Consider the following 19836-nt stretch of genomic DNA (forward strand, 5'->3'; position numbering starts at 1 on the left):
AAGCTCTAAATGGCTTAGGACCGATGAAGCCCTTGAAGAATATAAAGCAAGTAGGCAGGAACTTAAGGTAGGGGTTAGGAAGGTGAAAAAGGGTCATGAAATGTCTTTGGCAAACAGGATTAAGGAAAATCCTCAGGCGTTTTATACATATGCAAAGAGCAAGAGAAAAGGTTGGTGCATTCAAGGATATTGGAGGGAATCTATATATGGAACCAGAGGAAATGGGAGAGATACTATTTCCCATAATGAATACTTTGCCTCAGTATTCACCAAAGAGAAAGACTTGGTGGATGAGGATTATAGGGTAGAATTATAGGGGCTGGTTTAGCACACTGGGCTAAATCGCTGGCTTTGAAAGCAGACCAAGGCAGGCCAACAGCACAATTCGATTCCCGTACCAGCCTCACCAAACAGGCACCAGAATGTGGCGACTAGGGGCTTTTCACATTAACTTCAGTGAAGCCTACTCGTGACAATAAGCGATTTTCATTTCATTTCAATGTGTAGATATTCTGAATCATGTGTTGGGCATCTTAAAAAGCATTAAAATAGAGAAGTCCCCAGGCCTAATGGGATCTACCCTAGAATACTGCGGGAGGCAAGGGAGGAAATTGCTTGGGCATTAGACAGTAATCTTTGTCTCCTTATTGGCTCCAGGTGAAGTCCAGAGGACTGGAGAATTGTTCCATTGTTTAAGAAGGGCAGCAGGGATAATCCAGGAAATTATAGGACGGTGAGCTTTACGTCAGTGGTAGGGAAACCATTGGAAAATATTCTCAGAGATAGGATTTACTCACATTTGGAAACAAATAGACTTATTAGTGATGGACAGCATGGTTTTGTGAAGGGGAGGTCGTGCCTCACTAATTTGATCGAATTTTTCGAGGAAGTGACAAAGATGATAGATGAGGGAAAGGCAGTAGATGTTGTATACATGGACTTCAGTAAAGCCTTTGACAAGGTACCTCATGGTAGACTGGTACAAAAGGTGAAGTCACATGGGATCAGAGGAGAGCTGGCAAGTTGGATACAGAACTGGCTTGAGCACAGAAGGCAGAGGGTAGCAGTAGAAGGGTGGTTTTCTGAATGGAAGGCTGTGACTAGCGGCATTCCACAGGGATCAGTTCTGGGCCTTTGTTATTCGTGGTATATATAAATGATTTGGAAGAAAATGTAGCTGGTCTGATTAGTAAGTTCGCAGACGACACAAAAATTGGTGGAGTTGCAGATAGTGAAGAAGATTGTCAGAGGATTCAGCAGGATATAAACTGGTTGGAGTCTTGGGAGGAGAAATTGCAGATGGAGTTTAATCCGGACAAGTGTGAGGTAATGCACTTTGGAAGGTCCAATGCATGTAAGAATTACACAATAAATGGTAGAACTCTTGTGAGTACTGACAGGCAGAGAGATCTGGGCGTGTATGTTCACCGATCACTGAAAGTGGCAACGCATGTGGATAAGGTGGTCAAGAAGGCATACGGCATGCTGGCCTTCATCGGTCGGGGCACTGAATATAAAAATTGGCACGTCATGTTGCAGCTGTACAGGACCTTAGTTAGGCCTCATTTGGAATATTGTATACAATTCTGGTTGCCACACTACCAGAAGGATGTGGATGCTTTGGAGAGGGTACAGAAGCGATTTACCAGGATGTTGCCTGGTATGGAGGGCACTAGCTATGAGGAGAGGTTATATAAACTCGGTCTGTTCTCACTGGAATGACGGAGGTTGAGAGGCGACCTGATAGATGTCTACAAGATTATGAGTGGCATGGACAGAGTGGATAGTCAGATGCTCTTTCCTAGGGTAGGAGAGTCAAGTACTAGGGGACTTAGGTTTAAAGTGCGTGGGGAAAAGTTTGGAACAGATGTGCGAGGCAAGTTCTTTTACACAGTGGGTGGTAAATATATGGAACGCACTGCCTGGGGAGGTGGTGGGCGCAGTTACGATAGTGGCATTTAAGGGACATCTAGACAAATAAATGAATAAGGTGGGAATGGCAGGTAACGGACTCCGTAAGTGCAGGCGTTTTAGTTTAGGCAGGTACTGTGGTCGGTGCAGGCTTGGAGGGCCGAAGGGCCTGTTCCCGTGTTGTATTGTTCATTGTTCTTTGTACTACTTCTCCATCCTCATTTTCCAGTGGTCCAATGTCTATTCTTGCCTCTCTTTTACCTTTTATATATTGAAAAATCTCTTGCTAACCTTTTTTATATTGCTAGTCAGCTTACACTCATATTTCATCTTCTCCCCCCTTATTGCTTTTTTAGTTGTCCTCTCCTCACTTTTAAAGGCTTCCCAATCCTCTGGCTTCCCACTAACCCTCGCCACCTTGTATGCTTTTCCCTTTGCTTTTATGCTTTCCTTGACTTCCCTCGTCAGCCATGGATGCCTTGTCCTCCCCTTAGCATGTTTCCTCCTTGGGATGAATTTCTGTTGTGCCTCCCCAATAACCCCCAAAAACTCCTGCCATTGCTGTTCCACTATCTTCCCTGCTAGGCTCCCCTTCCAATCAACTCTGGCCAGTTCCTCCCTCATGTCTCTGTAGTTACCCTTATTTAATTGCAATACCGTTACATCTGATTGCAGCTTCTCCCTCTCAAACTGCAAGGTAAATTGTATCATATTGTGGTCACTGCTCCCTAAGGGTTCCTTCACCTTAAGTTCCCTAATCAAGTCTGCCTCATTCCACATCATCAAATCCAGAATTGCCTGTTCCCTAGTAGGCTCTGTCACAAGCTGCTCCAAAGAACCATCTCTTAAACATTCCACAAATTCCTTTTCTTGGGATCCACTACCAACCTGATTTTCCCAGTCCACCTGCATATTGAAGTCCCCCATGATTATTGTAATATTGCCTTTTTTACATGTCTTTTCTATCTCCTGATTTATTTTCTGCCCCACATCCTGACGACTGCTAGGGGGCCTGTACATAACTCCCTGATGTGTTAAGTGAGTTGGTTCAACGTTGACTGCAACTGGATGCAGTGAAACTAGAAACAGGCTTCCGACACAGGAGATGGTCCAACACTGTTTTACTGAACTTGCTGATTGCTGTACATAATCTGCTGTGGGTTGACACTCTATCAATCTAACTGATAACCTCCTACTGGCTTGACCAGACTAGCTCTCTACCACACAGAGATGGTGCTCACTGGCTTGTGCACTCTAACTATCTCAGTAGCTGTGTCCTGTGAGAGAGTAGAGAGTCTTAATGCCCTGTGGGCTTTATAGTGGTGGTGTCCTGTCTGGTGATTGGTTGTTCTGTGTCGTGCGTGTTCATTGGTTATCCTGTGTGTCAATCACTGCCTGTCTGCATCTCATTATATACATGGGTGGATATTATGACACTCCCATCAGTGTATTTTTACCTTTGCAATTCCTCAACTCTACCCACAGAGATTCTATGGCTTCTGATCCTATATCGCACCTTGCTATCGATTTAACTTCATTCCTTACTAACAATGCAACCCCGCCCCCTTTGCCTATCTGTCTGACCTTTCGATAAGACACATATCCTTGGATATTTAGATCCAAGCCCTTGCAGCCACGTCTCTGTGATGCCCACAACATCGTTCCGGCCAATTTCAATATGTGCAACAAGCTAATTTACCTTGTTCTCAATACGACTGAATCCTCCTCCTCCTCCTCCCCACCCCCCCCCCCCCCCCCAACTATTTAGTTTAAAGCCCTATCTACAGCAAAATATCAGGATTTAAGCTTCCTCCTCCTTCCTTACCCCTAATCTACCTCTGGTTTACTCTTACACTTGACAGCAGCTAATTTGTTTTAACAGCATTCCTCAGATTATTGCTGAGGGACACTACAATGTGAAAAATACAAATGCACTCAGTAATACAGCTTTCATATTGGATCATCACAAATAGTCCATTTTTTGTGTTAATAATTTTCAGATTTCCTTTTAAATGGAAAGGTGAAACGCCCCAGGCGGAATTTTACGCCAGCAGGATTTTACAGTCCTGCCCCTGATGTGACAGAGCCACAAAATTCCATCCCACTTCCACTAACGGTGAACATGTTTCCTTTTGGTAAGCTTTCACTAAGGATGTCCCCAGGAACAGGCCTGGGACTCAGTGTATGAGGTGTGGTTAGGAGCCAGTCGTATTTGAGTGTTTTAAATCACATTGTGACTTGCTGGTGGCTCCGTGGGGTAGCATTTTCATCTCTGAATTAGAAGGCTGTGGCCTGAACTCCAATTCATAAATTTGAGTATTTAATCGATACTGACGCTCCTACTTTTCCTTCTTAAGCAGTCCCTCAGACTCGGGGATAAGTTGTTTCCACTCCGCTTCCCCGGGTTTCGAGATGGATGATAAGTCCGATGTGCGCTGTGGTGTATTATACTAACCATTCACCACTGTATTACACTGTATCATGCTGTTGCCCATGTGAGCTCCACCTATGGCCCATTGTACGATATTACACAGAATGTATCATGTTGGTGCCCTTGTGGGCTCCGCCCCCTTGAGGGGTGGTATATAGAGCAGCTGCCCTGTAGGCGGCTCTCAGTGCAGAGCAGTCGCAGGCAGGCACTGTTCTAGTCGATTAAAGCCACTGTTCACTTCAACTCTGTCTCGCGTGAATTGATGGTCGCATCATGCGGTCTGAAGACTCCGCCACATACGGGGCAGATGGTGCTTGAAGGGCCGGGTAGATGAGTTGTTTGGGGTTTGTGAACTCTCTCTGATACCTCGACTTTGCCTCTGCCTGCTCCTGATGACGTTTCTCGATGCCGTCCCCAAATGAACCTTCTCCAGCTTTGATCGGGCGCAAGCCAATGTCTTCGGTGTGGATGTCTGATCTCTTCCACGATGCTTTGAGGAGATCCCTAAAGAATTCTGCTGTGCTGCTGCAACACGGTTCCAAATAGAGCAGTTGCTTCACTAACTAGAACATATATACAGTGCAGAAGGAGGCCATTCGGCCCTCGAGTCTGCACCGACCCACTTGAGCCCTCACCTCCACCCTATCCCCCTAACCCAATAACCCCTCCTAACCTTTTTGGTCACTAAGGGCAACTTATCATGGCCAATCCGCCTAACCTGCATGTCTTTGGACTGTGGGAGGAAACCGGAGCACCCGGAGGAAACCCACGCACACACGGGGAGAACGTGCAGACTCCACCCAGACAGTGACCCAGCGGGGAATCGAACCTGGTCCCTGGCGCTGTGAAGTCACAGTGCTATCCACTTGTGCTACCCTGCTGCCCTTTGATATTGGGCAAATGAATAACATACCCCACCTAGCAGGGCTGCCTTTTAGTAATTCGTGCACGATACCCAGCAAGTTGGCTTCGCAGAGGGCACTGCTGTTGAACCATCTTTCTTGCCAGCGGATTTGGAGGATCTTGCGAGGGCACTACTTCACCGCTGCTTTGTGGTGCCTGGTGTAGGTTCTCCAAGTCTCCAAAGCACATAGGAACATGGAGATCACTGCTATCCATTAAACCATTACTTTAGTCTTGGGTTTACTGTCGTGCCAGTAACGTGCCAATGGAGACCGCTGCTTCTTTACATGGGATCCCCTCTCATCAGGCATTTGTATAAGTCCAGCAAAGGTCAAGAGGATTGGGTTGCATGGTGGGTTAGGAAAATCTCCCTTTAACTTTGTATTTGAACCCAGTGCTGCAGTCTGATGAGGAGAGGGTGCAAGGGTCCAAACTGACATTAAATTGAAGGGGTTGCTGTACAGTGACTGCATGACTGAGGTAAAGTTCCGATGCAGCTGTGATGCTCCCCACAGTCAGCTAGCCCGTCAGCCCTCGCAATTCTGAATCACCCAGTGAAGTCCGTGGAAATGGAAGTGAACGGAAACAGCCGCTGAATCAATATCCCCCATTTTAGACGGTCAATCAAGATCAAAATGAACTCTTCCCCGCCCCCACCCGCCCCCTGAGGTTGAATGTCCCACCCTGATGGTTCTCATTACGCCGAAGCAACAAAACCACAAGAAATTGTAGGGTTTTAGCATTCCACCACCCTCTCCCCCACCCGCTCCAGACACAGCAACAAATTTCTGCTGAGTTCCCTCGAAGTGAGCGTCAAGTCCTGGATGCCCCTCACTGAGCAAGCCTTTCATTATTCTGGGAGAGGATGAGATTTGGTGCTGATTGACGTGCTGGGGAACATGGCCTTGAATCTATCTAATGGCGGCATTCCTGTGACAGAAATGCTGCAAGAGAGAGGCAACAGTGCTGTACTCAGCTTGCATTGAAATCCTTCCCCTCTGGCTCGAACCACATCTTCCACCCAATGTTTACATCACAACAAGTATTCCACATCAATGCAGTAATAAATAATTCACTGGGCGCAACGCTGCTGCAAACTCATAATTTATGACCTAATTTTCTGACTGTCATTTATAGATTTAAGGGGAAACAGAAGGATAAAGACCGCCTGTGCTAAAATCATCAATGCGTGTATAAAATATGCATTTAGGATTCAGTTGCAACAACAAACAGGAGACATCCGCCTTTGTGAACTTCTCCAAACTGTGATAAATTCCTCCCTGGAAACTGCTTGTTTACTCACTGGTGGTGCATGGTCATCACTTGACACCTTGATACAATGTGGCAAAAGATGATTGGGGATCAGAGATCTTACACAGAACACTCTCATATGACCTTCTAACTTGTTCCATTGATGGCCATATTGTAACATACAGAACATCTATGGTTTCACCCATAACCTGTGCAGTTACCAGATCACAGTTAGGGTTGCAGTTGGAATTTTACAATTGACGTCAGTGTTACGGGCTGTGGTGGGGGTTAATTGACCAAATTCCCAGCTTCTGATGTCTATTCAGGTCCTCTTGTTACAGGTCTGTGGACACTCATTACCACACTGGGAGTATAGTGTTGAATTCTGGTCGCCACACTACCAGAAGGATGTGGAGGCTTTAGAGAGGGTGCAGAAGAGTTTTACCAGGATGTTGCCTGGTATGGAGGACATTAGCTATGATGAGAGGTTGAATAAACTCGGTTTGTTCTCACTGGAACGACGGAGGTTGAGGGGCGACCTGATAGAGGTCTACAAAATTATGAGGGGCAGAGACAGAGTGGATAGTCAGAGACTTTTTCCCAGGGTGGAGGGGTCAATAACTGGGGGGCATAGGTTTAAGATGCGAGGGGCAAGGTTTAGAGGAGATGTACGAGGCAAGTTTATTACACAGAAGGTAGTGGGTGCCTGGAACTCGCTGCCGGAGGAGGTGGTGAAAGCAGGAACGATAGTGACATTTAAGGGCATCTTGACAAATACATGAATAGGATGGGAATAGAAGGATACGGACCCAGGAAGTGTAGAAGATTGTAGTTTAGATGGGCAACATGGTCGGCGCATGCTTGGAGGGCCGAATGGCCTGTTCCTATGCTGTACTTTTCTTTGTTCTTTGTTCCTTTATAAATCCACTACCCCTCTTGGACAATCCATACCAGAGGACCCTGGAGTAGGTGGGGCCTTTGAAATGCCAGGTTCATCCCTTTCCCAACATCTCCCAGGGAGGAGACGATCTTGCAGCCTCCCCCTAACCCCCAAAAAGGCCACTGGTGAAAGTGGATGGGTACAAAGAACAAAGAACAAAAAACAAATTACAGCACAGGAACAGGCCCTTCAGCCCTCCAAGCCAGCGTCAATCCAGATCCTCTATCTAAAACTGTCGCCTATTTTCTAAGGATCTGTATCCCTCTACTCCCTGCCCATTCATGTATCTGTCTAGATACATCTTAAATGACGCTATCGTGCCCGCCTCTACCACCTCCGCTGGCAATGTGTTCCAGGCATCCACCACCCTCTGCGTAAAGAACTTTCCACACATATCTCCCTTAAACTTTTCCCCTCTCACCTTGAACTCGTGATCCCTAGTAATTGAGTCCCCACTCTGGGGAAAAAGCTTCTTGCTATCCACCCTGTCTATACCTCTCATGATTTTGTAGACCCCAATGAGGTTCCCCCCTCAACCTCCTCCTTTCTAATGAAAATAATCCGAATCTACTCAACCTTTCTTCATAGCTAGCGCCCTCCATACCAGGCACCATCCTGGTGAACCTCTTCTGCACCTTAGAACATAGAACATAGAACAGTACAGCACAGAACAGGCCCTTTGGCCCTCGATGTTGTGCCGAGCATTGCCTGAAACCAAGATCAAGCTATCCCACTCCCTGTCATTCTGGTGTGCTCCATGTGCCTATCCAATAACCGCATGAAAGTTCCTAAAGTGTCCGACTCCACTATCACAGCAGGCAGTCCATTCCACACCCTAACCACTCTCTGAGTAAAGAACCTACCTCGGACATCCCTCCTATATCTCCCACCCTGAATCTTATAGTTACGCCCCCTTGTAACAGCTACATCCACCCGAGGAAATAGTCTCTGACCGTCCACTCTATCTATCCCCCTCATTATCTTATAAACCTCTATTAAGTCGCTTCTCATCCTCCTCCGCTCCAAAGAGAAAAGCCCTAGCTCCCTCAACCTTTCCTCATAAGACCTATCCTGCAAACCAGGCAGCATCCTGGTAAATCTCCTTTGCACCCTTTCCAATGCTTCCACATCCTTCATATAATGAGGTGACCAGAACTGCACACAATACTCCAAATGTGGTCTCACCAGGGTCATGTATAGTTGCAGCATAACCCCGCAGCTCTTAAACTCAAGCCCCCTGTTACTAAACGCTAACACACGATAGGCCTTCACGGTTCTATCCACTTGAGTGGCAACCTTCAGAGATCTGTGGACATGAACCCCAACATCTCTCTGTTCCTCCACATTCCTCAGAACCCTGCCGTTGACCCTGTAATCCGCATTCAAATTTTTTCCACCAAAAAGAATCACCTCGCACTTATCAGGGTTAAACTCCATCTGCCATTTTTCGGCCCAGCTCTGCATCCTATCAATGTCTCTTTGCAGCCTACAACAGCCCTCTACCTCATCCACTACTCCACCAATCTTGGTGTCATCAGCAAATTTACTGACCCACCCTTCAGCCCACTCGTCCAAGTTATTCATAAAAATTACCTTCTCCAAAGCATCCACATCCTTTTGGTAATGTGGCGACCAGAACTGTACGCAGTATTCCAAATGTGGCCTAACCAAAGTCTTAAACAACTGTAACATGACCTGCCAACTCTTGTACTCAATACCCCTTCCGATGAAGGAAAGCATGCCGCATGCCTTCTTGACCACTCTATCGACCTGCGCAGCCACCTTCAGGGTACAATGGACCTGAACACCCAGATCTCTCGGTACATTAATTTTCCCTAGGGCTTTTTCATTTACCGTATAGTTCGCTCTTGAATTGGATCTTCCAAAATGCATCACCTCTCATTTGCCCAGATTGAACTCCATCTGCTATTTCTCTGCCCAACTCTCCAATCTATCTATATTCTGCTGTATTCTCTGACAGTCCCTTCACTATCTGCTACTCCACCAATCTTAGTGTCATCTGCAAACTTGCTAATCAGACCACCTATACTTTCCTCCAGATCATTTATGTATATCACAAACAACAGTGGTCCTAGCACGGATCCCTGTGGAACACCACTGGTCACAGTTCTCCATTTTGAGAAACTCCCTTCCACTACTACTCTCTGTCTCCTCTTGCCCAGCCAGTTCTTTATCCATCTAGCTAGTACACCCTGGACCCCATGAGACTTCACTTTCTCCATCAGCTTACCATGGGGAACCTTATCAAATGCCTTACTGAAGTCCATGTATATGACATCTACAGCCCTTCCCTCATCAATCAACTTTGTCACTTCCTCAAAGAATTCTATTAAATTGGTAAGACATGACCTTCCCTGCACAAAACCATGTTGCCCATCACTGATAAGCCCATTTTCTTCCAAATGGGAATAGATCCTATCCCTGAGAATCTTCTCCAACAGCTTCCCTACCACTGATGTCAGGCTCACCGGTCTATAATTACCTGGATTATCCCTGCTACCCTTCTTAAACAAGGGGACAACATTCGCAATTCTCCAGTCCTCCGGTACCTCACCCGTGTTCAAGGATGCTGCAAAGATATCTGTTAAGGACCCAGCTATTTCCTCTCTCACTTCCCTCAGTAACTTGGGATAGATCCCATCCGGACCTGGGGACTTGTCCACCTTAATGCCGTTTAGAATACCCAACACATCCTCCCTCCTTATGCCGACTTGACCTAGAGTAATCAAACATCTATCTCTAACCTCAAGTGCTGGCCACGAGGATCAAGGACTGTGTCCCGGGGGTAATCCACGAGGACCAGACGGGATTTGTAAAGGGCAGGCAACTAAACACCAATGTGCGGAGGCTCTGAAATGTGATAATGATGCCATCGGAGGAGGGAGAGGCGGAGATAGTGGCAGCTATGGACGCGGAGAAGGCCTTTGACCGAGTAGAGTGGGAGTACCTCTGGGAGGTGCTGCGTAGGTTTGGGTCCGGGGTAGGGTTTATCAATTGGGTTAAGCTCCTTTACAGAGCCCCGATGGCGAGTGTAGTGACGAACCGGCGGAGGTCGGAGTACTTTCGACTGTACCGAGGGACGAGGCAGGGGTGCCCCCTGTCCCCCTGTTGTTCGCATTGGCGATCGAACCATTGGCCATGTCACTGAGGGAGTCTAATAAATGGAGGGGGGTGGTCCGAGGAGGAGAAGAGCATCGGGTGTCGCTATATGCGGATGACCTGTTGCTGTACGTGGCGGATCCAATGGAGGGGATGGTGGAGGTCATGCAGACTCTAAGGGAGTTTGGGGAGTTTTCGGGCTATAAGCTCAATGTAGGGAAGAGTGAGCTCTTTGTATTACAGGCGGGGGACCTACCGCTGAGGAGGGCGGAGGGGAGCTTTCGGTATCTGGGGATCCAGATAGCCAGGAGTTGGGGGACCCTACATAAACTGAATCTGACGAGGTTGGTGGAGCAAATGGGGGAGGATTTCAAAAGATGGGACATGTTGCCGCTCTCGCTGGCGGGTAGAGTGCAGTCGGTCAAAATGGTGGTCCTTCCGAGGTTTCTGTTTGTGTTTCAGTGCCTTCCCATCGTGATCACTAAGGCCTTTTTTAAGAGAGTAGGCAGGAGTATTATGGGGTTTGTGTGGGCGAATAAGACTCCGAGAGTAAGGAGAGGGTTCCTGGAACGCAGTAGGGACCGAGAAGGGTTGGCGCTGCCAAACCTGGGGAGCTACTACTGGGTAGCAAATGTGGCGATGATCCGCAAGTGGGTTATGGAGGGAGAGGGGGCGGCATGGAAGAGGATGGAGATGGCGTCCTGTAAAGGAACGAGCCTGGGGGCATTGGTGACGGCACCACTGCCGCTCTCGCCAACAAAGTATACCACGAGCCCGGTGGTGGCGGCAACGCTAAGGATCTGCGGCCAGTGGAGGCGGCACCGGGGTGCAATGGGAGCATCGGTGTGGTCCCCGATCAGGGGTAACCACCGGTTTGTCCTGGGGAAGATGGACGGGGGGTTCCAGAGCTGGCATCGGGCGGGGATTGGAAGAATGGGGGGCCTGTTCATCGACGGAACGTTTGCGAGCCTAGGGGCACTGGAGGAGAAGTTCGAGTTACCCCCGGGAAATTCTTTAGATATATGCAGGTGAGGGCTTTTGTGAGGCGACAGGTGAGGGAATTCCCTTTGCTCCCGGCACAAGAAGTTCAAGGTAGGGTGATCTCGGGTGTATGGGTCGGGGAGGGCCAGGTGTCGGAAATACACCAGGAGTTGAAAGAAGAGGGGGAAGCGCTGGTAGAAGAGTTGAAGGGAAAATGGGAGGAGGAGCTGGGGGAGGAGATCGAGGAAGGTCTGTGGGCTGATGCCCTAGGTAGGGTTAATTCCTCCTCCTCGTGTGCCAGGCTCAGCCTGATACAATTTAAGGTGGTCCACAGAGCGCACTTGACGGGGGCGAGGTTGAGTAGGTTCTTTGGGGTGGAGGACAGATGTGGAAGGTGCTCACGGAGCCCGGCGAACCATGTCCATATGTTTTGGTCATGCCCGGCACTGGAGGGGTTCTGGAGAGGAGTGGCGGGAGCAATATCTCAGGTGGTGACAGTCCGGGTCAAGCTGGGGGCTAGCAATATTTGGAGTAGTGGACGAACCGGGAGTGCAGGAGGTGAAAGAGGCCGGCATTCTGGCCTTTGCGTCCCTGGTAGCCTGGCGAAGGATCTTGCTAATGTGGCAGGAGGCGAAGCCCCCCAGCCTGGAGGCCTGGATAAATGATATGGCTGGGTTCATAAAGTTGGAGAGGATTAAGTTCGCCTTGAGAGGGTCTGCGCAGGGGTTCTACAGGCGGTGGCAACCGTTCCTAGATTATCTCGCGGAGCGTTAGAGGAAGGTCGGTCAGCAGCAGCAGCAACCTTGGGGGGGGGGGGAGGGGGACGTCCTGGGAGGGGGGGAGGGGGGGAAGGGGGGACTGCCTGGGAGGGTGGATGAGCAAGAGATAACATTAAGGGTTGGGGAAATTGGCACGTACGGGTGAGGGCCAGTGTACAAAGCTGTGTAAACCTATCATTTTGCCACGTATATATCTTGCTCTGCGCGATTTCTCGGTTTTCGAGGGGGGGTATTGTTTGTAAGGGAGAAAAATTATGTTAAAAAACTTTAATAAATATATATATATTTTTTTTAAATCGATCTCTAACCTCAACATCCGTCATGTCCCACTCCTCGGTGAATACCGATGCAAAGTACTCGTTAAGAATCTCACCCATTTTCTCTGACTCCAGGCATAACTTTCCTCCTTTGTGCTTGAGTGGGCCAACCCTTTCTCTAGTTACCCTCTTGCTCCTTATATATGAATAAAAGGCTTTGGGATTTTCCTTAACCCTGTTTGCTAAAGATATTTCATGACCCCTTTTAGCCCTCTCGATTTCTCGTTTCAGATTGGTCCTAGATTCCCGATATTCTTCCAAAGCTTTGCCTGTCTTCAGTCGCCTAGACCTTATGTTTGCTTCCTTTTTCCTCTTAGCTAGTTTCACAATTTCACCAGTCATCCATGGTTCCCTAATCTTGCCATTTCTATCCCTCATTTTCACAGGGACATGTCTGTCCTGCACTCTAATCAAACTCTCCTTAAAAGCCTCCCACATATCAAATGTGGATTTACCTTCAAACAGCTGCTCCCAATCCACATTCCCCAGCTCCTGTCGAATTTTGGTATAGTTGGCCTTCCCCCAATTTAGCACTCTTCCTTTAGGACCACTCTCGTCTTTGTCCATGAGTATTCTAAAACTTACGGAATTGTGATCACCATTCCCAAAGTAATTCCCGACTGAAACTTCAACCACCTGGCCGGGCTCATTCCCCAACACCAGGTCCAGTATGGCCCCTTCCCGAGTTGGACTATTTACATACTGCTCTAGAAAACCCTCCTGGATGCTCCTTACAAATTCTGCTCCATCTAGACCTCTGACACTAAGTGTATCCCAGTCAATGTTGGGAAAATTAAAATCTCCGATCACCACCACCCTGTTGCTCCTCCATCTTTCCATAATCTGTTTACATATTTGTACCTCTATCTCATGCTCGCTGTTGGGAGGTCTGTAGCACAGCCCCAACATTGTTACCGCACCCTTCCTATTTCTGAGCTCTGCCCATATCGCCTCACTGCTCGAGTCCTCCATAGTGCCCTCCTTCAGCATAGCTGTGAAATCCTCTCTGACCAGTAATGCAACTCCTCCACCCCTTTTACCTCCCTCTCTATCCCGCCTGAAGCATCAATATCCTGGGGTATTTAGTTGCCAATCATGCCCTTCCTCAACCAAGTCTCAGTAATAGCAATAACATCATACTCCCAGGTACTAATCCAAGCCCTAAGTTCATCTGCCTTACCTACTACACTTCTTGCATTAAAACAAATGCACCTCAGACCACCAGTTCCTTTGCGTTCATCATCTGCTCCCTGCCTACTCTTCCCCTTAGTCACGCTGACTTCATGATCTAGTTCCTTACAGGCTTTAGTTACTACCTCCTTACTGTCCACTAATCTCCTCATTTGGTTCCCATCCCCTGCCACATTAGTTTAAACCCTCCCCAACAGCGTTAGCAAAAACCCCCAAGGACATTGGTTCCAGTCCGGCCCAGGTGTAGACCGTCCAATTTGTAGTAGTCCCACCTCCCCCACAACCGGTCCCAATGTCCCAAAAATCTGAACCCCTCCCTCCTGCACCATCTCTCAAGCCACGCATTCATCCTGCCTATTCTTTCATTTCTACTCTGACTACCACGTGGCACTGGTAGCAATCCTGAGATTACTACCTCTGAGGTCCGACGTTTTAACTTGGCTCCTAACTCCCTAAATTCTGCTTGTAGGAACCTCATCCCGTTTTTTACATATATCATTGGTGCCTATATGCACCACGACAACTGGCTGTTCACCCTCCCTCTTCAGAATGTTCTGCAGCCTATCTGAGACATCCCTGACCTGTGCACCTGGGAGGCAACATACCATTCGGGAGTCTCGTTTTCGACCACAGAACCGCCTATGTACTCCCCTTACAATTGAATCCCCTGTGTCTATAGCCCTTCCACTCTTTTTCCCGCCCTTCTGTACAGCAGAGCCAGCCGTGGTGCCTTGAACCTGGCTACTGCTGCCTTCCCCTGGTGAGCCATCTCCCCCAACAGTATCCAAAACAGTATACCTGTTTTGGAGGGAGATGACCGCAGGGGACACCTGCACTGCCTTCCTCCTTTTTCTCTGCCTTATGGTAACCCATTCCCTTTCTCCCTCAGCAATCCTAATCTGTGGTGTGACCAATCTGCTAAACGGGTAGGAGTGTGGTTTGACAGAAGAGAGGACCCTCAGGCCTCGTTCTAACCCGAGACCAGGATACCAGCTCACCATATCTGGATTCTAACTATGAATCGTGGTCGAGCCAACAAAGGTCACCAATTCAATGTGTTTCATTTGTCTCACTTAAAAAAGGGCCGAGTGAGGCATTGAGGGGGAAGGGGGAGGTCAATCATTAACAAATACCTCCTCTGCCCCTCGTCACAGCCTCAGTCACATAGTGCAGCCTCCATGGGTAGGTGGGTGCATATGATGTACAACTATTAGTACAAGTGCCTGCCTATGTTGGCCATCCACCTGGCACCCCGCGCCCCTACCCAAGTGCTTGTGATGTCAATACCAAAGCTCACTGGTTGAGCACTTGCCATGCAGTACAAAATGGCAGGCGGGCCTTCCAGTCTCAAGTGTGCAGAGGATCAGCCTGAATTGTGACGCCTCCACTGTGAAATAGCCTGATGATACTCATGGGTTAACCTCGCACATGAAAAGTAATGGCCATCTGCCGGAGGTACCTTAGGGTGGTCAATGTATGTAAAACTGCGCAAGAGAGAAAATGATCCATTTTAGCAACACCACGAGCCACCTCAGTTTATTATTCCCACAGTCTACTGGGTAAAAATTGTCAAATCCCACAAAGGTTAAAGAACTGCAATAAGAGAGCCTACAGCAGAACATGTTCTCAACCATTGCCTTCTCACCTCGGTAGTAAACATCGCGGAATGGAGCGTTGATGAATTCTCGAAGATTTCCTGTTTTTTCGGCAATCTCGAGCACCACTGGAATGGTATCATTCTTCCCATTGATCAGGTTCAACAGTGCTTTGGGCAAACATGTCTTCCCTGTTGAGGGTTCTGGGAAAAAGAGAAAGGTCAAAGGCTGTTATTTTCCAACTCTCAATGTGCTGCATTGACGTGGACATGCAATGAGCTGACACCGAGAGCCAGGTTTTCCCATTCCGAATCGGGGGGGGGAATGGCGACACAGAAAAAAGACAAATAGCGCCAGTCTGCCACCTTCCTTCTCAACTTTGCTGACTTTTCTGAAGATGGGGCAGGGCGGTGGAGGAGCAGGTGGAGAGGTGATGCCGCCAGCCCCATTAATTGGGCATGTTGAGGTCTTTCGGGAGTTTGTTACGAGTTTGACCTCCTGAGATTTTCACGGGGCAGGCATCCATTAGGAATTCTCTGATGTTGAAGATAACTCTGCAGATAAAGATCCTTTTTTTCACCTTAAGATCATGCAGAGATGGCAGTCACAGCAATGGCTGCCAATTTGACCATTTTCCTCACCCCTTCCCGCCCTCACGACGGCCACTAATTGGGTGGCCGACTCATCTCAAGGATCGTTAAGACTCCGACCCTGCCAAAACTGGGTTTCACGGCAGGCTGGATACAGATGGAGGAATGGTCCCGCCTCCCGATTCCTGCCTCCAATAGGACAATCTGGCCCCACAAATCTGAATTTTAACATAGAAAATAATTTATTTTTGCTTTGTAATTCTACGCCTAATGATGCACAGTTATTGCTAGTAGAGTGCTTAACTCTAAATCCCATTCATCATGCAGCCCCATTGGTGCTCCCAACTCACCCCAAACTTATCCTGTGCCTGTTAAATCTTAGGATTGTGTAAAGGATGGTAACCCTGAGATGTTGCCTAGTGCACCGCAGGACGTTAAGGGGCCATCCCATTGTCTAACCATCATGTTTTCCCGGCCCTCTTTCTTAAACGTCTCCAACAATTATTGGTTCTTGTGTGCAAATGTTTGGTTTCCATGCCAACATTCCTGTGGCTCACACACACCAGTATTAACTGCCCAAAGTGTGGCCAACCAGAGATACAAAATCGTACCTCTGGTAGCCAAGATCTGAGTCATAAAAACGTATCTATTTTAGGCTACGTATGTACATGCTTTGCCTAAAATAACACCCAATGTCGTAAAGGTTTATCTTTTTTTGATCAGCCCTTGGTTGAAGTTAATAATTACCCCAGGCAGCTGTAGCAAAGGAATTAACTACAAGGAATTAAAGATGGTTGCCATTCTTATGCATCCTCCAGATTCATGAATGATCCTGTATTCATGGGTGACCCCGTACTGTATATGTTAATGCATTACGCTACAGTTAATAGATTCTACTACACTACACTCAGTTAATCAAAATGTATAGACTAATGCTTTACCCTATATTTTATAGGTTCTGAGAAGAGTTTGTGCTCTATAGATTCTGAGCTGATTATCCTTTAGTTTCTGAGTTGACTCTTTATTCTATAAATTCACAAATAACCCCACATTCTATAGATTCATGGCTGTTATGGGCCAGGGTTTAGAGAACCACAAAGTGTACCATGGAGTTCACCTGACCCACAACTTTCAATAGATTGTGGTATGGGGAGCACACGGCCCACTCTACAGGCGTGGTACAGCAGAAATGGGAAAGTATTTTTTAAAGCAAAGCAATGTTTATTCTATGAACTCAAGTTAACCTTTTTGAAACATACAGTGAACATCTTAGCAACCATTAATTCAAATACAACCCCCAAAGACTACAACACTAAGTAATCCTTTCAGCTTTCCTTTTAACATCCATATGACTTAAAACACCTTTTACCAGAACCACATCAGGTTAAAGTCACTACTGTTATTAGTTTTAAATCACCAGGATCAATTTACAGTCTTTAGATTACAGAGAGAGAATCATACACCTTATGGCTGTGACTGTAGCTATCCAGCTCTGAAACCGAAACTAAAACACACCCTGCAGCAAACAGCCGAAAACAAAAGTAAAAAGCTGACAGACAGCCCAGCTCCTCCCACTCTCTGACATCACTGCAGTAGTAAACACCCATTTCTTAAAGGTATTCACACTACAGATACTTATATACACACTCATTTATAAACACCCATTTCTTTCTTTTTTTTAAATAATTTTTATTAAAGGTTTTCATAAAATATCAATAACAAAATGAAAAAGAAACCCAACAGGGTTCAGTACAAAACACAGTCCAGAAAAACAACCCTCCATTCCCCCTCCCCCCCTGTACATAAATAATAAATTAACATTAACACCCCGACTTAATACAACAAGTATATACAACCCCTCAGACCCTCCAGTGTAAATAACAAAAACAAAAAAATAAAGTGACCCCCCCCCCCCCCCCCCCCCCGAGTTGCTGCTGCCATTGACCAACGTGTACCGCTCTACCAGGAAGGCTAAGAACGGTTGCCACCGCCGAAAGAACCCTTGTACCGACCCTCTCAAGGCGAATTTCACCCTCTCCAACTTAATAAACCCCGCCATATCGTTGATCCAGGATTCCACGCTTGGGGGCCTCGCATCGTTCCACTGAAGAAGAATCCTTCGCCGGGCTACCAGGGACGCAAAGGCCAGAATTCCAGCCTCTTTCGCCTCCTGCACTCCCGGCTCCTCTGCCACCCCGAATATTGCGAGCCCCCCGTCCGGCTTGACCCTGGATCCTACCACCCTCGACACCGGCCTCGCTACGCCCCTCCAAAACTCCTCCAGCGCTGGGCATGCCCAGAACATATGGGTGTGGTTTGCTGGGCTTCGTGAGCACCTAACACACCTGTCCTCACCCCCAGAAAACCGTCTCATCCTTGTCCCGGTCATGTGTGCCCTGTGCAGCACCTTAAACTGTATGAGGCTGAGCCTCGCGCACCATGAGGAAGAGTTCACCCTCCCCAGGGCGTCTGCCCACGTCCCTTCCTCAATTTCCTCTCCCAACTCCTCCTCCCACTTACCTTTTACCTCCACCACCGAGGCCTCCTCCTCCTCCTGCATCACCTGGTAAGTTTCTGAGATCTTCCCCACTCCCACCCACCCCCCCGAGAGCACCCTGTCCTGTACTGTGTGTGGCAGTAGCCGCGGGAATTCCGCCACCTGTCGTCTCGCAAACGCCCTTACCTGTAAGTACCTGAAGGTGTTCCCCGGGGGGAGCCCGTACTTCTCCTCCAGCTCACCCAGGGTCGCGAACGTCCCGTCCACAAACAGGTCCCCCAACTTTCGTATCCCTGCCCTGTGCCACCCCGCAAACCCTCCACCTGTTCTTCCTGGGGCGAACTGGTGGTTCCCCCGTAATGGGGTCCCCGCCGAGGCCCCCACTTCCCCCCTGTGCCGCCTCCACTGCCCCCAAATTCTGAGGGCAGCCACCACCACCGGGCTCGTGGTATACCTCCTTGGAGGGAGCGGCAGGGGCGCCGTTGCCAGCGCCCCCAGACTCGTACCCACACAGGATGCCGTCTCCAGCCTCTTCCATGCGGGCCCCTCCCCCTCCATCACCCACTTGCGCACTATCGTCGCATTTTCAGCCCAGTAGTACCCACAGAGGTTGGGCAGCGCCAGTCCCCCCCTATCTCTACTCCGCTCCAGGAACACCCTTCTCACCCTCGGAGTCCCTCGCGCCCACACAAATCCCATTATACTCCTGTTAACCCGCCTGAAAAAAGCCTTAGGGATAAACATGGGGAGGCACTGGAACAGGAACAAAACCTTGGGAGCACCGTCATTTTGATTGACTGCACCCTACCCGCCAAGGACAGCGGCAACGCGTCCCACCTCTTGAACTCCTCCTCCATCTGCTCCACCAGCCCTGTAAAATTTAGCCTATGCAGGGCCCCCCAGCTCTGGCCACCTGGACTCCCAGATACCTGAAGCTCCTCTCCGCCTTTTTTAGTGGGAGCTCGCCAATCCCCCTCTCCTGGTCCCCTGGATGAACTACGAACAGCTCGCTCTTCCCCATGTTGAGCTTGTACCCCGAAAAGTCCCCGAATTCCCTAAGAATCCTCATTACCTCCGACATTCCTCCCACCATGTCCGCCACATACAGCAGCAGGTTATCCGCACAAAGTGACACCCTATGCTCCTCCCCACCACGCACCAACCCCCTCCAGTTCCTTGACTCCCTCAGTGCCATAGCCAGGGGTTCAATTGCCAGTGCGAAGAGAAGGGGGGATAGGGGACACCCCTGTCTCATCTCTCGGTGCAACCGAAAGTACTCGGTCCTCCTCCTGTTTGTGGCCACACTCGCCATCGGGACCTCATACAACAG

The 19836-nt window shown here is 48.5% G+C and overlaps 1 protein-coding gene across 1 annotated transcript in view; it reads right to left on the reverse strand.

Moving 5' to 3' along the window:
* Nucleotides 1–19836, reverse strand: part of trpv4 (transient receptor potential cation channel, subfamily V, member 4) — a 169071-nt gene that overhangs the window by 69014 nt on the left and 80221 nt on the right. The window contains exon 4 of the mRNA XM_072479753.1: nucleotides 15470–15622. Coding sequence (XP_072335854.1) covers nucleotides 15470–15622 — 153 coding nt within the window. The remainder of the gene's footprint in view (nucleotides 1–15469; nucleotides 15623–19836) is intronic.

The sequence above is a fragment of the Scyliorhinus torazame genome, chromosome 1 (assembly GCF_047496885.1).
Source record: "Scyliorhinus torazame isolate Kashiwa2021f chromosome 1, sScyTor2.1, whole genome shotgun sequence".
NCBI lineage: Eukaryota > Metazoa > Chordata > Chondrichthyes > Carcharhiniformes > Scyliorhinidae > Scyliorhinus > Scyliorhinus torazame.